Raw genomic sequence first — 18621 nt, forward strand, 5'->3', positions numbered from 1 at the left:
TACTGGACCTGGTTCCACATCTGAGGAGCTGGGCAGCCCTGTAAGAGTGACTCTACCTCTCTGAGCCTCCATTTCCTTACCTGGCAGGTGGGGGTTGGATAGAGCTGGCGTTTTCCCTCTCAGCGCCAGCAAGCCTTGGGATCCGTCCTCCTAGGCCCTTCCCCACCCACGCCACCCCTCCAGGACTGATCTGGAAAGATAGGCTAGCCAGGTTACTGCAGGAAGTGGGGGACCCCACAGATGGGGCAGAGAGCCACAGGATGGAGGGCAGTCTGTCTGGGAGCCCAGAACCTCCACCTGATCTGCCTGCCTCCCCCCAACCTCCCGGTCCGCCCACCCGCTCACCCATCTTTTCTCTCTTCATTCCTGTCTTCTCCCGATGCCTCAGGCCACCCTTAGTGCCCCCTGCTGTTTCCCAGCCCCACAGCCCGGACCTTGCTGTCTCCTCTGCTCTTTTATCTGTCCCACGTGTCAAGCCCTCCTCCTCGCTGCCTCTTCCTGGGCCCATCAGGATCAATCAGTGCTGCTTCCTCCTGCCTGTCTCCTTCCAGAACTTCAGCGGACCTTGCCTGACTGTTTAAGCAAGCAGATATTTACTGATGCCTTGGCATAACGCAGAATGCCGGGGAGACAGCCAACACAGATAGTCCCTCCTTCATGGAGCTCACACTCTAGAGGAGAAGAGAGAAAATGAATGAAAGGATGATATAAGTAAAGGTCAAAGTTTCATCATGAGAAGTGCCATAAAGGGAGGCCCAGTTTGCTGTAAGAGTGAGCACAAGGAGCTGGTTTAGAATGGGGTGGGGTGGGGTGGGGTGGGGTAGGGTGAGGTGGGGAGGAAGGCCTCTCAGAGGAAGTGCTGGTTAAGATGACACCCAGAGAAAGGGAGGCAGTGGAGGAAGGCCAGCCCAGGCAAAGGCCCGGAGCGGGTCAGCCATCTGGTCCCCTCCTAGACTGAGTTCCCCGAGTTTCCACTCTTCTCTGCTTCCCCGGTGCCCTGCACACAGTTGGCACTCAGCAGATGCCTGTTGGCGTGCATCGGTCCCAGCTCCCTGGAATTCCTCCCCCTGGGGTGGAGCAGTCCCTGCACGCCTGAACTTGCCCCCAGACCTAAGCAGCTTTCCTCGCTCACGTAATCAGGAGGATGGGATTTGACAAGGACGTGCCAGGGTTTCCATGAGATCAGGCAAAGCCGCGGGGTAACAGCGAGGGTGGGCCCCTTCTTCTGCCAGAAGAAGGATGCGGGGTATGGAGCCAGAGACCTCCAGCCCACTCCTGCTGAACCCGGGATTGCCAGGGAGAAGGCAGCTGCCACTCATGCCGTCTTGCGGCTTGCTGTTCGTTGAGGGTTTACTCTGTGCCAGGTGCTTGACTCAATCCCTGTAATCCTCCGGGTGACCCAGTTAAGTCCCCCAGGGGCAGGTGAGGCCTGCGAGGCTCAGAGAGGCCAAGTGACTTGCTTAGGCTCACCTGGTTAATGAGCAGTAGGGTCTGGGCACCAGCCTCAATCGGTCTGACGTCAACATGCACGTTCTTTCCCAGACCCACCAGACCCACCAGCTCCCACCAGCTCCCACCTGGTGCCCTCTCCTCGGTCGGGCCAGGGAGTGTGGGTTTAGCTGCCATGACTGAGTCCCCAGGGCCATCCGAGCCAAATGCGTGAACTTCCGCCATGTTTCTGGAGAGCGTAGGGTCTGACCCGGGCAGAGAGGAAGACCTGGGGGGCCCTGGTCTCCTGATCTCCTCGCCCTGCACCCGTGAATTCACCGCTCCCAGGCCCTTCCTGTCTAACCAGCTCTTGTCCCCAGACATGTCTCAGCTTCTTGCTCTGTCTGGCTATTTGCTCTGTTTTCTCACCAGGTCAGCCCCAGGAGGGCAGGAGTTCTTTGTCTTGCTCACATCTGTGTCCCCAAGACCTGGCACACGATAGATGCTCAGGAAACATTTGTTGAGTAAATACACGGGTGAATGGCTTCCAATCCTGTTCTTTGGGCCCTGGGATTCAGACCCGTCCATCCAGCCACAATTACTATCTGTGTGTGGACTACCGTGTGTGTGTGTGTAGGGTCTGGATGCTTAAAAACATTTGAAAGCCGCCATGTTAAATGAATGCAGTGGTCACACAGCCTGTGGGGATGTCCACACTTGGCGTAAATGTCCTTCGCTGAGCCCCCAATATGCTCCTGGTGCCAGCTGGGCGCTGCCCCCTGCAGAGGCATTCCCAGGGGCTCACAGTGGGCACCCACATGTGTATGAGCACAGGGGGAAGAGAGGAGGAAACATAGATGATATTTATGCGCAGAGGAGAGGCAGGAGGACTCTCAGCCTCCCTTCCCAGCCGGCACTCCTCCTTCCCCTTAGTCTGGCACGGATTTGGAATGTGTAATAACAGCCTACAGGGCAGATGAGAACAGGGAGTGATCGCGATCCCCAACCACAGAGAACGGCATGTTTGGGGAGGGGATTGCCACAGAGTGGGCTGTGTGTGTCCGCTTGTGAACAGGCACGTACATGTACACTGGTGTCTGTACACACTTGGGTTGTGCTCTGTGGAGGGAGTCCAAGATTGGGAGCCCAGAGTCCAGTTCTTCAAGGTCACTCACTGTGTGGCATCATCTCAGGGGCCCCAGTTTTCTCAGCTGTGAAATGGGAGCATTGCAACTTTGCTCACCAGGCCCTGGCGGATTAACTGAGGGAGAGGCTGGGAGGACTTGGTGAATGTTAATAAGGACTGCGAATGCACGGCTGTAGGACCACCCCATGCGTGTACCTGGGGAGGGTGGGTATGCTGGGATTGTATCATAATGGCAGTGATGATTCAAGTATTTGTCAAGGGGCCTCCCTGGTTAAGATGCTTAACCGGGTGCTTCCACTGCAGTGGGCAGAGGTTTGATCCCTGGTCAGGGAACTAAGATCCTGTATGTTGCACAGTGTGGCCAGAAAATAGACAAAAAAGACAAAAAACATTTGTCAGGTGCTCATTAGGGGCCCAAGAGACACCTGACCTGCCCATTAACAGCCCTATAGGATAGAAGCTGTTTTGCAACCCTCATTTTGTATGCAGGGAAACTGAGGCTCAGAGAGGTTAGCATGGGCTGATGGTAATAATCCTCTCAAGGGGCCGTTGTGCACCTTGAACAAGATACTCTAAGAGTTTGGTGTGGCACCCGGCCCCCAGGCCATGCTGTCAACTGAGGGGTTAGGGTAGCCCAGCCTCCACAGCCAACTGCCTGGGTTTGAGTCCTGGTTTTTTTCACTAAGGGCTTCCCTGGTGGCTCAGACGGTAAAGAATTTGCCTGCAATGCAGGAGTGCTATGCTGTGCTTAGCTGGTCAGTCATGTCCAACTCTTTGTGACCCCATGGTTTGTAGCCCTCCAGGCTCCTCTATCCATGGGGATTCTCCAGGCAAGAATACTAGAGAATACTGCAGTGGGTTGCCATGCCCTCCTGTAGGGGATCTTCCCAACCCAGGGATCGAACCCAGGTCTCCCACATTGCAGGCGGATTCTTTACCATCTGAGCCACTACTACTAAGTCGCTTCAGTCGTGTCCGACTCTGTGTGACCCCATGGACGGCAGCCCACCAGGCTCCCCCGTCCCTGGGATTCTCCAGGCAAGAACACTGGAGTGGGTTGCTATTTCCTTCTGAGCCACTAGGGAAGCCCAAGAGTACTGGAGTGGGTAGCCTATCCCTTCTCCAGGGGAACTTCCCGACCCAGGAATCACACCGGGGTCGCCTGCATTGCAGGCAGATTCTTTACCAGCTGAGCTGCCGGGGAAGCCCTGCAATGCGGGAGATCCAGGTTCAGTCCTTGAGTTGGGAGGACTCCGTTGGAGAAGTAGATGGCTACCCACTGCAGTGTTCTTGCCTGGAGAATTCCATGGACAGAGGAGCCTGGCGGGCTACAGTCCATGGGGTCACAAAGAGTCAGACACGACTGAGCGACTGACACTTTTAGTTTCCACTTTCACTTTTTCTGTCACTCACCTGCGATGTGCCCTCAGGCAAGTCACTTAACCTCTCAGAGCCTCAGTTTTCCTCATCTGTGAAAGGAGAATTACAGCAGTACCTACCTACCTCCAGAGGTAGGTCTCTCAACCTCAGCACTGTTTTCCAGCTGGGTAGTTCCTTGTGGCGGGCATGGTCCTATGCCTTGTAGGATGTCTGGCGCTACCCCTGGCCTTGACTCACTAGATGCCATTAGCCCTCTCTCCTCTACACAGTGTGACAGGCAAGCATGTTTCTGGATATTGCCCAGTGTCCCTGGGGAGCCGAGGCGCCCCCGGCTGAGAACCACTGGTCTAGGGTTCCAGGGAGGACCACGTGAAAGTGTGTGTGTGAAGCACTTGGGCCCCCAAGAGCCCCATGATCACGGTGATGATGGGGGTTTAGTTCATAATTATCACGTCACCATAATTAATACGCTGACGTTGATCCCTTTTTGCCTTGTCAAGGTTGCTGGCAGTGAGTGAGTGAGTGACTGAGCGGGGATTTGAACCTGGGACTGGCTGACTCCAGACCCCCTGTTGTGGAGCCCCAGAAACACTGGATGCTGTCTGAGCTGAGATTTCTTAGAGGAGGGGGTACAGGCATGGTGGGGACTAGAGGGGCTGCCTCATCTGGCCCCCACCTTGGGTGGAGGGTGTCTGGAACCCCGTGGGGATCTGAGAGGGGGTGCGGTAATTAAGAAGTATGTGCCTAAACTCCTTCTCGTCCCCTGACCCTGCGGTCCCCACTGAGATAAGCAGGACTGTGCCCGGGGAAGTCTAATCTCCCCCTCAGTGGCTGCACCCCAGTGGACAGCCCTCCCTGCCTCAACATACCCCCATTCCTGTGTCACAGAGCCGGGACTCGGGGCAGCCCCTAGGGGGTCTCCCTTACCCGCCTGGCAGGTGGATTGGAACTAATGTCTCCTGACTCATACTAGGTGTTGGCACCCAGTGGGTGCTTCAAATTCTTGAAGGCACTTGGCATCTCCCAAGCTTTAGGAGGTGTTGTGGTTACCCTGGTTTTACAGGTGGAGAGCTGAGGGCCAGAGAGAGGAAGCAATTTGCCTGAGATCTCACAGCTGCTGATTAACCAGGGCCCAGAGGGGAACCGGGTAAAACCGATTTCAGCACCTGTGCACCAAGCCCTTCCTTCCTTCTCTGATTGTGCTCATTGACAGCCCCCAGGTTAATCCCAGGGTCAACACTGGACATGCCCAATCTCATTTAATTCTTCCTGCAAATGTATGAGAAAGCTACTATTGTACCCATTTTATAGATAAGGAGACTGAGGCTTGGGACACTCTCTCAAGGTCATGCTACACAGAAATAGCTTAGCTGGGATTAGAACCCAGGCCTGGAAGAGTCTAAAGTCCAGGCTCTGCCTCCCCATTTGTGCCCAGAGTGGGACCCATCCGAGGCAGGAGCTCTGACCCTCTGTGTGCCCTGCTGTGCCAGCCAAGAGAGGCCTCTTGCAAGGGCCCTTGCCTTCTCTCCTGGCAACCCAAAACAAACAAGGTGGGACCAATCTTTATTTGTTCTTCTGCTAATGTGCATGGAGGGAGAGATGTAGAAAAGAGCTTTTCAGACATTTCTCTGCAGCCCGGGTGGGATGTGAGGAGTTCCTGGGAACTCGCCCTTGGAGTCCAGCCCGCCCTGTGCATGCTGCAGAGGGCAGGTGGCTGACAGCCAGCAAGCCCTCGTCCCTCCCTTGCCCTTCTCCTGGCTAAACATTGGGCCTGGGAGCCAGAGAGACCTAGGTTCAAGTCCAGCGCTTCTTCTTTTACAAGCTGTGTGACTGGCCCTCTTCAAGCTCCATTTTCCTCACCTGACAAATAAGACTAAATAACACCATTGTCGTCAGGTCGTGTGTCCATGTGGCACCCCTCAAGGTGCGGGGGTGCATGTGTGGACAAGGCAGAGGCCTTCCCTGCCCTCTGGTACTCACAACCCCGGGATTAACTAATCCCACGAACAAATGGTCGGTGGGGCTTCCCAGAGGAAGCGGCACGAGCTGGGAACACAGGTGGGCAGGAGCTAACCGGGCAAAGAGGGGAGGGAAGGAGTCAGCGCTTGGCACTGGGGAGCAGAGTTTGGGCACGGCTAGCTAAACCCTCAGAACCTCAGTTTCCCATTCTGTGAAATGGGGTCATAATGATGGCGCTGGGAAGTTGAGGGTGACTGACTCCCACAGTGAGTTCATGTGTATTTGCTGAGCACCTAGTGTGCCTGCAGCATGCATTCAATGGTTATGTTTTAGTAGGTGCTTTCTGTGTGGCAGGCACAGCACAGGCCACTGGATCGCATGCGCTCTGCTTCGTCCCCGTTTCACAGATGAGGAAACCGAGGCTGTGAACCATCGGCTTTCCTGTCATATGGTGGCTAAATGCGGAACTTGGGTTCAAACCCTGCTCTGGGTGCTCCAAAGCTGGTTTGGTTGGCCAGGAGTAAGCCCCAGGCTCTATGTTTGGGGACCTGGTGTGATTCTGAGGCCCTTCCGTCTCCAGCTGATGTCCAGGGTAGCTGGATGCGAGGCGGGCTTGTGTTTCCAGATCCCTGAATGGGGCTCCTGTTGCAGCTCCTGCCGGGGGCTGGCGGCCAACCACATCTGGGAGTGGCCACCCTGCACCCCTGTCATTACAAGGGTGGCTTTGAAGAGCTGGCAGCGGTGCTGTTTGCCCATGTGGGAGGGGGGCTTCCTGGAGCCGGCCTGACGCCACTCCCATTCCCTTGCAGGCCAAGCCGTGTGGACGGTCCCCAGGGCAGCATGGCGGATCCGGGCGAAGGCCCCCGTGGGGCTCCAGGGGAGGTGGCCGAGTCCCCTGGGGATGAGAGTGGGCCCCCCGGCGGGGAGGCCTTCCCCCTGTCGTCGCTGGCCAACCTGTTCGAGGGGGAAGACGGCTCCCCATCGCCCTCCCCGGCTGACGGTGGTCGCCCCGCCGGCCCAGGCGACGGGCGGCCAAACCTGCGCATGAAGTTCCAGGGCGCCTTCCGCAAGGGGGTGCCCAACCCCATCGACCTGCTGGAGTCCACCCTGTACGAGTCCTCAGTGGTGCCCGGGCCCAAGAAGGCGCCCATGGACTCGCTCTTTGACTACGGCACCTATCGTCACCACCCCAGTGACAACAAGCGCTGGAGGAGGAAGGTCATAGAGTGAGTATTGCTGGCTGCCTGACCAGGGGTCTCCCCTGTATTGAATTCGCCCGTCCACCCATCCGTCCACCCACCCACCCATCATCTACTCACCCATTCATCCAGCTACCTGTCTTTCCACCTAGCCGTCCAGTCCATCCATCTACCCGTCCACCTGTCCGTCATCTACTCCCTCAAGTATCTGTCTGCCCGTCCATCCATCATCTAGGCATCCTCTCATACGACCAGCTTTCCGTTTGTCCACCGTTTACTCCCCAGACAGCCATCCCTTCTTCTGTCCACTCACCGTTTCTATCCATCCAGCCGGTCAGCTATTAGACTGCCCACCATTCATCCATCTATCCCATTCCCATATCTCTCGTTCGCTATTTCTCTTTCCTTCTCTCTTTCTCTCTTATCAGCTACCCGCCTTTCCACCTGTCCATCCGCTTGTCCAGTTTATCCTCCATCATCACTCATTCGGATACCTATCAACCCATCTATTCCTCTGCCATCTCTGTCTAGCCATCTCTGCATGAAAACCCGCTAGACCCCTCTCAGGCCTCTGTGTGTGTCTAGAGGAGTCTTGAAGTCTGCGTGTGTCCTTCTGTCCCCCGATGCTGCTCACAGACTCATTTACGCCCTTGGATGAAGCTCAGCCACCTTCTCAGCCCTGCTTGGTCAGAAGCTGCCTGTCTCCTTTGTTTATTTACCGAGTCACCGGTTTGTTCCGTGAAGGTTTGTGGACCACCCACCACATGCCAGGTTAGGGGAGGGGTCGGCCCTGGGGCTCCAGGAATGAGCCAGGCCAGATGCTGCCCTGCTTCGCTTAGATACTGAGTAGCTGTCACTGGCACTTTCAGTTTGGAGGGCAGAACACTTAATAAGCAGGTGAGTAGACAGTTCACTTTGGACTCATCTGATGGTCCTGTGGTTAAGACTCCGTGCTCCCAATGAAGGGAGTATGGGTTCAGTCCCTGCTCAGGGGAGATCACGCATGCTGCTTGGTCAAAAAAGAAAGAAAGAAAGAAATGGTTCACTCTGGGAGAAGGAAATGGCAACCCACTCCAGTATTCTTGCCTGGAAAAGTCCATGGACGGAGGAGCCTGGTGGGCTGCAGTCCATGGGGTCACGTGACTGAGGCTGCATGCATGAGGAGGGTGGAGGGAGATGGGCTGGAAGCAAGAAACTGGTAGAACTGAAAAAAAAAAAAAAGAAATAGTTCACTCTGGGGGAGGTGCTGAGGTGAGAGAGGGAGCTGATACAGGAAACATAATCCAGGTGGACTTCCTGGAGGAGCTGGCTAAGGAGTGAGAAAGGGCAGCCACATAGGAAATTCACTGGAAAAGCTCCTGATTCTGGGAAAGATTGAGGGCGGGAGGAGAAGGGGATTACAGAGAATGAGATGGTTGGATCTCACAGACTCAATGGACATGAGTTTGAGCAAACCCCGGGAGATGGTAAAGGACAGGGAAGCCTGGCATGCTGCAGTCCATGGGGTCGCAGAGTCGGTCATGACTGAGTGACTGAACAACATTCCAGGTGGAGGCTGGAGAAGCTTGAGGTCTGCACGGAACGCAGTCTGTAAGCTGCAGGATGAACTTTGTAAGCTCCACTCAGAAGTGGAGACAAGCCCAGGAGAGTCAGGTGTCCCGGCGCCCGATCTCTTTGGAAGGTTGCATTGCACGCTGGTGGGCTCTTCGTCTCCCTTTCCCCCTCCTTCAGGCCCTCATCCCCACCACTGCCTCAGACAGCTAGGGCTGATGGCTTTGGAGGGGCTGCAGAGGAGTTGGAGGGGGATGCGGTTGAGCACTTAAGGTCTTCAGAGACCCCGAAGGCTGCCTCAGTGAGGATGGGGGCGGGGCGAGGGTGTTCTTTTCATTTTTGGCTCAAAGGTCACAGTTCGGGAGCAGATGAAATGTGGGCTGCCCTAGCCTGTGTGCCCCCACCCCAATGTCCAGAAGCACCTCTTTTCCCTTCCCTGGCGCCCTGTCGCTGGAGGCCCCGTCCTGGGGGGCAAGGTCTGGGCCCAGGAACAGCTCGGTGACCGCTGTCTGGCTCCCTCTCTGCCCCCCTCCACTCTCCCGTTCGCACGCTCTTCCTCTCCTGTCCGTCCTGTCTTCATTCACAGCCTCCTCCGGCCCCTGTGTGTGCTGGGTGCTGGGTGGGTGAGGACGCGACAGAGTGTCCCTGCCCTTGGTGCCCCTGGCCTAGCTCTGCGCCAGCTCTTTGTCTCGCAAAACCTAGCGCACAGTAGGTGCCCAGTGAATGCTTATAGAATGGCTGATTGACTCTCTGTTTTTTCCCTTCTTTCCTTCTCCATCACTTCTCCCCCAGCCCTTCCCACCTTATTCTTTCTCCACCCACCTCTGCAGCTCAGCGTTTCTTCCGCACATACAGGCTCCGGACACCCAGTAGCACTAAATAATAACAGGAACAGCAGCTAACGTTTACCAGTGTTGACTGTGGTGGGGCCTTGAACTAAGCATCTACGTGCACGGCCTCATTTGTCTCAAATGTTTGTTGAATGAATAAATCAAGCAGTGAATGATTTGAATAAATGATAGAGTTGCTTTATCTTTTAGTCTGGTGTTCCTCCTTTCTGTCCTTAGTATCTTTGTCTCTTCCAGTCTCTGGCTAATTGTGCACTTAATAAATGACAAATAGATGGATGGATGGGTGGATGGGTGGGTGAATGGGTGGAGGGATGGAAGATTGGATGGGTGGGTGGGTGGGTGGGTGGATGGATGGGTGAATGGATGGGTAGAGGGGTGGGAGTGTGGGTAGTGGATGAATAGGTAGATGGGTGGGTGAGTGAATGGGTGGATGGTTGGATATATGAATGGGTGGGTGGATGGATGGGTAGATGGATGGGGACCTTGTAAGCTTCTGTCTGTCTCCACCCAGCACACAGTAGGTGCTAGGTAGAGTGTTGGGGTAAAACATTCCTCTGTGTCTCCAGATGTCTCTCCCCTCTCAGCCTGGCCCCTTCCTAGGGCTCCAGCTGCCCTCCCCTACAATCCTCCACCCTCTAAGGCTAGAGACCATGAGGGTGGGCAGGGGATGAGCCCTCCTATCACCCCGCTTCCTCCCCCCTCAGGAAGCAGCCACAGAGCCCCAAAGCTCCCGCACCCCAGCCGCCTCCTATCCTCAAAGTCTTCAACCGGCCTATCCTCTTTGACATCGTGTCCCGGGGCTCCACCGCTGACCTGGATGGGCTGCTCCCCTTCTTGCTGACCCACAAGAAGCGCCTCACGGATGAGGAGTTCCGGGGTGAGCCACCCAAGAATAGCAGGCGGGCCAGCTGGGGTTTGGGGGATGGCATCAGGGGCCCCCTTTCCCGTCAGTGTCTTCTCTTGGGTCAGTGGGCTGCACTAGCCAGGAGGAGCACTGGACAGGGAGTCTAGTCCTGTGTGTCCTTTCCCATATTACTTAACCTCTCTGGGCCTTGGCTGCCTTTCTTCATTCAGCCTTTGTTTATGGAAAGTGTCACAGGTAAGCAAGGTCACATTATAGGCTGTTTCTTTACCATCCGAGCCACCAGGGAAGCCCAGAGTCTACACACCTGGGCTCAGATCCCACCTCTACCACTTAAGGGATCCTCAGATCCCACCTCTACCACTTAAGGGATCCTTGGCCTCTCTGAGCCTGTTTCCTCATCTGTACCCTGGGGAATAATCACAGCATAGCCCTGGCCTCTGTGGCCAGAGAATCCCATAGTGCTGAGCACAAGGCAGCCAGGGTCCCAGAAGACCCTGTCCTGTCTGGGGAGCTTTGGAGGGGGTCGCAGGTCATTCCTCTTCTGCTCTCCAGGTCCGAGCCCTGCCCCTGTCCAGTTTTCCGGCTCCCCACTGTAGACTGGAGCCCAGTCACCACTGCCCTGGGACGTAGCCCAGGCAGCTCCCTCCAGCCTCGTCCAGGCTCAAACATCCGCCCCAGGGCACTGGCTCCCTCCGCTGCCCCGGCCTCTCTGCACATCGGGGAGGGGAGCCTGTGAACCCCTCCACCCAAGTCTGCCACATACTGTGTGCCAGGTACCAGGTGAGCTGTCATTAACTGGCCAAGTGACCCCACAAATCAATATAAAATGTCGAGAACTGTGGCACCTGCCAGGAAGGAGGGCCTGTCTCAGGTGGGCCGGCCACAGTAACAGGGCTGACGAAGCTCCAGGGAGATCAGGTATTTGGAGACTTTAGGTATTTTAAGCAAGTGAAGCGCCTAAATAGGCTGACCGGGTCTGCAGTGTATTTTTTACATATACCTTTACCAGCCAGACTCTCTGAACACCAAAATGATACTCTGCTGTATCACTGTGTCCATCAGAAGAGAATTACCGGACTTACCAAAAGTGTTCATTCATGGTGCCCGGCCAGGGCGCAGAGAGCATGGCCTTGTTTGGGGCATGAGCTTAGAGTTGTGGGGGGATGGGGTCCCCCTCTCCCCTCAGAAGGTCTCCGTGATGCTGCCGATCTCATTTGGAGATAAACCACATATAAGCCCTGGCCAAACAGCCCCACCTAGCCCCCCAAGTTCACCAGGCAAAAGTGGGGAGCTTTGGGGTGGAGGGAGCCCCTGTGAAACAGAAATCGTGGTGCTTTGCCTTTGGTGGGCAGAGCAGCGCCAGGCTGGACTTGCCAAGACTTCTGGTTTTTCCTGAGTTCAGGACTGGGTCTCTGAGCGCAGGCTGAGTTCAGGCGAGTGGGTCTGCGTGAGCCTGGGTGGGGGCTCTAAGGCCGGCTGGGGGGAGGTTCCTGAGATTGTACCGAATAAGGCAGGTGTAGAGGGGGATTTACTGTGAGGCCCACTGCTTAGGCTTCAGGATCCTCTCTTGCCCTGGCCCCCAATACATCCGTGGACCTAACTTGGAATTGGTAGTTGCGTGTTCATGTTCAGAAACAGGATCCCCAAATTGCATGTCTCAAGCTCCTCAAACACTGGCTCCACCCCTGCATGTTTTTCTAGCCAGAGGTTCGTGAGCTCATTAGGGGAGTCAGTGACCACCCCCTCAAAAGTTTGACAACCTCCAACAGAACAGTTTCTTTAGGGCCCCTGGCTCCAGCCTCCCCAGTGGGCAAAGCCACTTCGCCACCTGGTGGTGGAGTCCTGTGACTGCAACCACGCCTGATTTCTGGCTGAGCCCTATTCTTGGCTTCATATCCCAGGACCCAGGTTGGCAGCCCCGTACCCTGCTACAGTCCAGATCAACGGTGTGGTCCCACATCCTACATAAACCACTTGAGCCCTTGTGGTTTGGAATTCCTTGCAGTGCACAGCATGCCCCTTCACGGAATGTGTATTTACTCAACAAGTGGTTATTGGGCCCCTACCAAGCGTCAGGTCCGGTACTGGCCTGGGGCAAAAGATGATGAACAAAGCAGACTTGACCTCAAGTTTCTCTCAGTCTCAGGAGTGAGACCGACATTGATTAAGCAATCACAGAAACAAATAAATAATTACAACCTGTAACTGTGTGTCCACAAAGAAGCTGTGCTGGAGGATTTGACTTGATCAGGAAAATCTGCGAGAGCTTCTGGGAGGAGGTGACACTTGAGCTGAGTCTGAACGAAGTAGAGTTAACCAAGTAAAAACAGGTGGGGGAAGGATTAGAGGGAAGGTTAAAAAAGCGGCATGTGCAAAGGCCCTGTGGCTGACCATAACCAGAGTTGAACTCAGTTGCTATGTGGAAAGTGGATTCAAGGATGTCCAGAGGAAACCAGGCAGGTGTCCTGGGCATGTGAGAGAGATGCTGGCTGGGCTGGGTTGGTGGCAATGGAGGTGGAGAGTGGTGGAGGGCTTGGAGAAACAGGTAAAACTGGTGGGGACTCGCTGGGGGAGAGGGTGTGCACAAGAGGTGGGATGGAGACGAGTAACAGAGGTTTTGGCTGGCTAGGGACATCAGTGTCTAAGAAGGGGACACGTGCAGACCGGGTTGGGGTCTGGGGAACGAAAGATGATGAGGTCAGCATGGAGAGTTGCGACAGTTCTAATTTTCTAATTCCCTGTCAGTTCGGAAACAGGACTGATCCACCTCCAGGCTCGTGAGTCTGAGCAGACTCCCCAGGGGCCTTGGCCAGCATTTGCCGCCCCGCACCCCCCACCTTATGCAGATGGAAAGCTGAAGGCTGTTATTATTCAGTACATAGTTACCTGCCATCGACACTGGGCTGGGCGCCAGGGATGTAGCAAGAAATAGCCAGAATGAGGTTTGTCTGAGCAACTTCACTCCTGGGGCAGTGGGACTGGAATTCAGGTCTCTCTGCGTCCACGGGTTTTTCCCGTTCTCTCCACTGATTCCAGGTATCTAAGGAGAGTCTTAAAAGCATTTCTGGTAGAATAATAACTGCAACAGTATGACTTATTGAGAATGCCTGTCTACCTGGTGCTGGGCTCATCAACAGCTATCTGTTAGCCTATGATTTCCCTTTATAGGCTCAATGTAGTTAGACAGGAAATGGAAGTGGAGAAAAGGTCACATACAAATCAGAAATGGGGAGCAAAGCCCGATGTGAGCTCCAGGGATCCTGGCTCCAGAGCGAGCCCCTCAGCCCACCCCTGCCTCTCCCACTCCCTGTCCCATTCCTGGGCCCTTTCCTGCATCGGGCTGTGTTGCCCCGTGCCTGGTTAAAAGCCAGTTCTCTTGTCATTGACTCTCTCTTTTAAAGGTATAAATCCACTCACATCACCATAAAAATTAATACAAGGGAAAGAAAATTGCAAAGGGACATTAGTAAGCATTAGGGGGAGGTGTTAAAGATCCCTTAGTACCAAATGGAGACTGACTTCACGGGAGAAATTTGACAAGGGGCTGACACCTTGCACACTTGGGCTTTTGCTGTTTTTATTGCTGCCTCTGCTGCTGCTGCTAAGTCGCTTCAGTCGTGTCCGACTCTGTGCGACCCCATAGATGGCAGCCCACCAGGCTCTCCCGTCCCTGGGATTCTCCAGGCAAAAACACTGGAGTGAGTTGCCATTTCCTTTTCCAATGCATGAAAGTGAAAGTGAAGTCGGTCAGTTGTGTCTGACTAGTAGCAACCCCATGGACTGCAGCCTACCAGGCTCCTCTGTCCATGGGATTTTCCAGGCAAGAGTACTGGAGCGGGTTGCCATTGCTGCCTCTGCAGGAGCCCCCAAATCCTCTAAGATAGTTTCCTGTCTATTATGGCTCACAGCCCCCACTTCGGGAAACGCTGCACTCCCTCTGCTCCCCTCTAGGGGCGCTACTGCACCCGCTTCATGGGTAAAGGATCTGTGTTCAAGCAAAGGCTGCCTCCTGGGTCTGTGACTGAGCGACCTCACTTTCACTTTTCATTTTCATGCATTGGAGAAGGAAATGGCAACCCACTCCAGTGTTCTGCCTGGAGAATCCCAGGGACGGGGGAGCCTCGTGGGCCGCCATCTATGGGGTCACACAGAGTCAGACACAACTGAAGCGACTTAGCAGCAGCAGCAGCAGCAGCAGTCCTCGTGAGCAGATTAAAGGCTCTGAGAAGTCCTGTAGTGAAGACATGGTGGCAATTGGCTTTGATTAACTCAGCATTCCCCCCTTTTATCTGATTTTTTAAAAGTCCCCTCCAGAGACTTCCCTGGTGGTCCAGTGGTTAAGACTTTGCCTTCCAAAGAAGGGGGCCTGGGTTTAATCCTTGGTCAAGAAACTAGATCCTGCTTGCTGCAGATAAACCAATGCAGACAAATAAATATATTAATATATATTTTTTAAAAAGTTCTTCCCCAAAAAAAAAAAGTCCTTCCAAATATGCTTTGGTAAGTACCATTTCTCTACAGGCTGCAGCTTTCCATGTTTTAAAGAACTTCTGCTCCTCTGAGTTTTCTTTGACCTTCTCAGTACCCTGGGGTGGGGTCAGGGAGCAGATAGGGGCCAGGCTCAGAAAGGAGAACACGGCCAGGACCTCTGGCTCCCTGCCCAGTGCCCTGTCCCCTGCTGCCCAGCAGTCTGGGCCTCGGGCTGAGCACTCCTCTTGTTGCACGTGTCTCCCCGCAGAGCCATCCACCGGGAAGACCTGCCTGCCCAAGGCCCTGCTGAATCTGAGCAACGGCCGCAACGACACCATCCCCGTGCTCCTGGACATCGCCGAGCGCACGGGCAACATGCGGGAATTCATCAACTCGCCCTTCCGAGACATCTACTACCGAGGTGGGGCCCCGGGCTGGGCGGGAGGGGGGCTCCCTCTTCACTTGTCCAACCCCTCCCCACCCCCAGCAACACCTCATTTCAGCCTGGGCCGCGAGTGCCAGCATGTCCTGGAACCAGTTGTGGAATGAATGAGGAACGGACTGAAGAACAACAATAACTACCCCTTCCAACTTTTAAATTCTGGGTTTCAGAATTGAAGGTTCCAAGGTTCTCAGATGCAGTGAGCCAAAGGTGCTGTGAACCTGGAAACCCGGACCCAAGATGCTCTGGTTTTGGAGACTGAGGCTTTGTGACAATGGTCCTGTGAGCCAACAGCTTGAAAAGGCAGCGGTGTCACCAGGCCCAGCTCCCTGGTCTAAATTCTGAGATCCATGAATCCACCTTGACGTTTCGGATTCCTGAATGTCAGATTCAGAGGCTGTGAATTTTGCGTCCCAAACCCTGTGAGGCCACGATGCCCTTGTTTCCTCTGGCGTGAAAGGCTCTTACGAGTCTGCAGAGCCCCCGCATCTGGGGTCCTCCAAGTGAGATATCCCGTGAGCCCAAACTCTGGTGGGTGTGACTCAGCACTGGGGTGGGTCTCCACCTGGTCAGGGCTGTGCGCTCCCCCTGCCCCCCGGTGACTGTCTCCCACTCCCTCCCAGGCCAGACCGCCCTGCACATCGCCATCGAACGCCGCTGCAAACACTACGTGGAGCTGCTGGTGGCCCAAGGAGCTGACGTCCACGCCCAGGCACGAGGCCGCTTCTTCCAGCCCAAGGACGAGGGCGGCTACTTCTACTTCGGTGAGGAGGGGCCTGGTGGGGGCTGGGGCACATGGGGCTGAAGCTGGGGGCCACGGGGGGTACCCGGTGGTGCTGGCAGTCCTGACACCTCCCGAGACACCAGGGCTGCGCTGACCACAGGCCCAGACGGAGCCCAGGGCACAGGCCGCTTCGTTGGTCTTGGTCACTGAGGTCTCACCTTTGAGGAAGGGAGCGTCACCTCGCTTGCCTGAGCCTCAGCCGTCCTGTCTGTGCAGCGGGCATCATGATGGGATCAGAGGGATGTGGTGGGCTGTTCTCTCCCCCCACACAGACCTTATCACTCTCATCCTCTGGTCTGACTCAAGCTGGCACTGATGGTCAGATGCAGGGTCCAAATGGCATCACTACCATGGCCCAGTTGGACCCATGAAAGATTTTAAATTTCACCCCTGCTTAGACACGTTATTAGGGCTTCAGAGACAAAGTTCCTCAAAGAGTCCCTCACAGCCTCCAAGTCGCGTGGCCATACCTCAAAGAGCCACGTCCGTCTCCCCGGGGACATCGCCCCCAGACAGTTGCAGTCGGCCAGGGCTTGTTCACATTGGCCATGGGCGCTGTGTCCAGCGTCACGGCATCTCCCCGGGGCGGGGCTCCGTCACTGAGCCGGCCCCCCGACCGCCTGCCCCGCAGGGGAGCTGCCCCTGTCGCTGGCTGCCTGCACCAACCAGCCCCACATCGTCAACTACCTGACGGAGAACCCGCACAAGAAGGCGGACATGCGGCGCCAGGACTCCCGCGGCAACACGGTGCTGCACGCGCTGGTGGCCATCGCCGACAACACCCGCGAGAACACCAAGTTCGTCACCAAGATGTACGACCTGCTGCTGCTCAAGTGTGCCCGCCTCTTCCCCGACAGCAACCTGGAGGCCGTGCTCAACAACGATGGCCTCTCGCCCCTCATGATGGCCGCCAAGACGGGCAAGATTGGGGTGAGTGTGGGGCCGGGGTCACTGTACACACACACACACGCATGCGCGCGGGGGAGGCTGCTGCTGGCGCGTGTTATTAATGCGCACGTTCACCTCCCATCCTGCCCACCCCAGAGTACAGATGTGCTAGCTCAAGAACTTGCTGTGGCTCCCTACTGTCCAGCAAGGCTGTTCAACTTCATCCCAGAGCCTCTCTGCTCATCCCACCCCGCTGGATGCTCACCGCCCCACTCCCACCAGCCAGGGCACGCCACTGACAGAGAGCTGCGCCCCAGAGCTGTAGCCCTGCAGTACTCCTCTGCCCTCCATGGCCGGGGTTCTGGCCCAGCCCCTAACCTGCTGTGTGGCCTCAGGGAACATCCTCTTTGTCTCTGAACCTCTATTTCCTCATGGGGGCTTCCCCGATCACTCGGCGGTAAAGAATTACCTGCGGTGCAGGAGACACGAGTTCAATCCCTGGGTCAGGAAGATCTCCTGGAGCAGGAAATGGTAACCCACTCCAGTATTCTTGTCTGGGGACTCCCATGGACAGTGGAGCCTGGCGGGCTACAGCCCATGGGGTCACAAAGAGTTGGAAACCACTGAAGCAACTTAGCATGCGTGCTATTAGCTCATCTGTCAAACAGGATGGTAAGGGCAAGAATTAAACCAGGTGATGTGAGGAAAGCGTCCAGCAGGTGCTCAGTAAATGTTTTCCCTAGCCCATCCTGCTCTCTGGGGAGGTGCTATTTGCTGGAGTCCCTCCCATGTGAGTGGCCCAGCGGCAATACCCCTGCCCACACCCCCGCAAAACCCCCTGATCCTCCTCCCCCCACACAGATATTCCAACACATCATCCGTCGGGAGGTGACAGATGAGGACACCAGGCACCTGTCGCGCAAGTTCAAGGACTGGGCCTATGGGCCGGTGTACTCCTCGCTCTATGACCTCTCCTCCCTGGACACTTGTGGGGAGGAGACCTCTGTGCTGGAGATCCTAGTGTACAACAGCAAGATCGAGGTGGGCGCAGGGCAGGAGGGGCCCTGTGGACTGGGTGCAATAGAAGAGGCCAACTGAGTGCCCAGAATGGCATCTGGCACGGGGGGGAATGGCAGGATTGTAAGGGTCAGACTTCAGGGGCATGCAGGACTGGTTTAGGAGCCTGGCGCTGTAACTGACATGCTGTGTGACTCAGGACAAACTCCCCAGTCTCTCTGAGTCCCAGCTTCCTCTTTGGTACCATGCGGATAAAAATAGAGCATTTCCCATTGGGTTGCTGGGAGGACCAGATGAATAGCCGGGCGCAGGGTAAACATTATGTGTCAGCTATTATCATTAGCATTTGTTATATGAAGTTTTTAAAAGCTCTCTTTTTAACTTAGCAGTATTTTATGAACATCGTTCTGCACCATTAAGTATTCTTCTGCAGTATCATTGCTGCGTGGAAATGTACCACATTCTAATTAACCATTCCTCTATTCTTGGTCATTTGAGTTTGTTTCTACACTTAACTATCAGGAATAACATTGCAGTGGCATCTTTGTGGCTACCTCATTGCACATATCCTTGATGATAAAGAAACTCAAGTCCTTAAAGAGTCAGGATGCTGCACAAATGGGGCAGAAAGCCCTGGGGC

The 18621-nt window shown here is 55.4% G+C and overlaps 1 protein-coding gene across 2 annotated transcripts in view; it reads left to right on the forward strand.

Annotated features, from left to right (window-relative positions):
- The window catches only part of TRPV4 (transient receptor potential cation channel subfamily V member 4), a 38490-nt gene that overhangs the window by 9522 nt on the left and 10347 nt on the right, over positions 1-18621 (forward strand). For both annotated transcript variants that reach the window (XM_069558240.1, XM_069558239.1), the window contains exons 2-7: positions 6724-7140; positions 10220-10392; positions 15119-15271; positions 15916-16056; positions 16708-17006; positions 17826-18005. In XM_069558240.1, coding sequence (XP_069414341.1) covers positions 6755-7140; positions 10220-10392; positions 15119-15271; positions 15916-16056; positions 16708-17006; positions 17826-18005 — 1332 coding nt within the window. In that variant the 5' untranslated portion in view covers positions 6724-6754. The remainder of the gene's footprint in view (positions 1-6723; positions 7141-10219; positions 10393-15118; positions 15272-15915; positions 16057-16707; positions 17007-17825; positions 18006-18621) is intronic.

The sequence above is a fragment of the Ovis canadensis genome, chromosome 17, assembly GCF_042477335.2.
Source record: "Ovis canadensis isolate MfBH-ARS-UI-01 breed Bighorn chromosome 17, ARS-UI_OviCan_v2, whole genome shotgun sequence".
NCBI classification, from domain to species: Eukaryota; Metazoa; Chordata; class Mammalia; order Artiodactyla; family Bovidae; genus Ovis; species Ovis canadensis.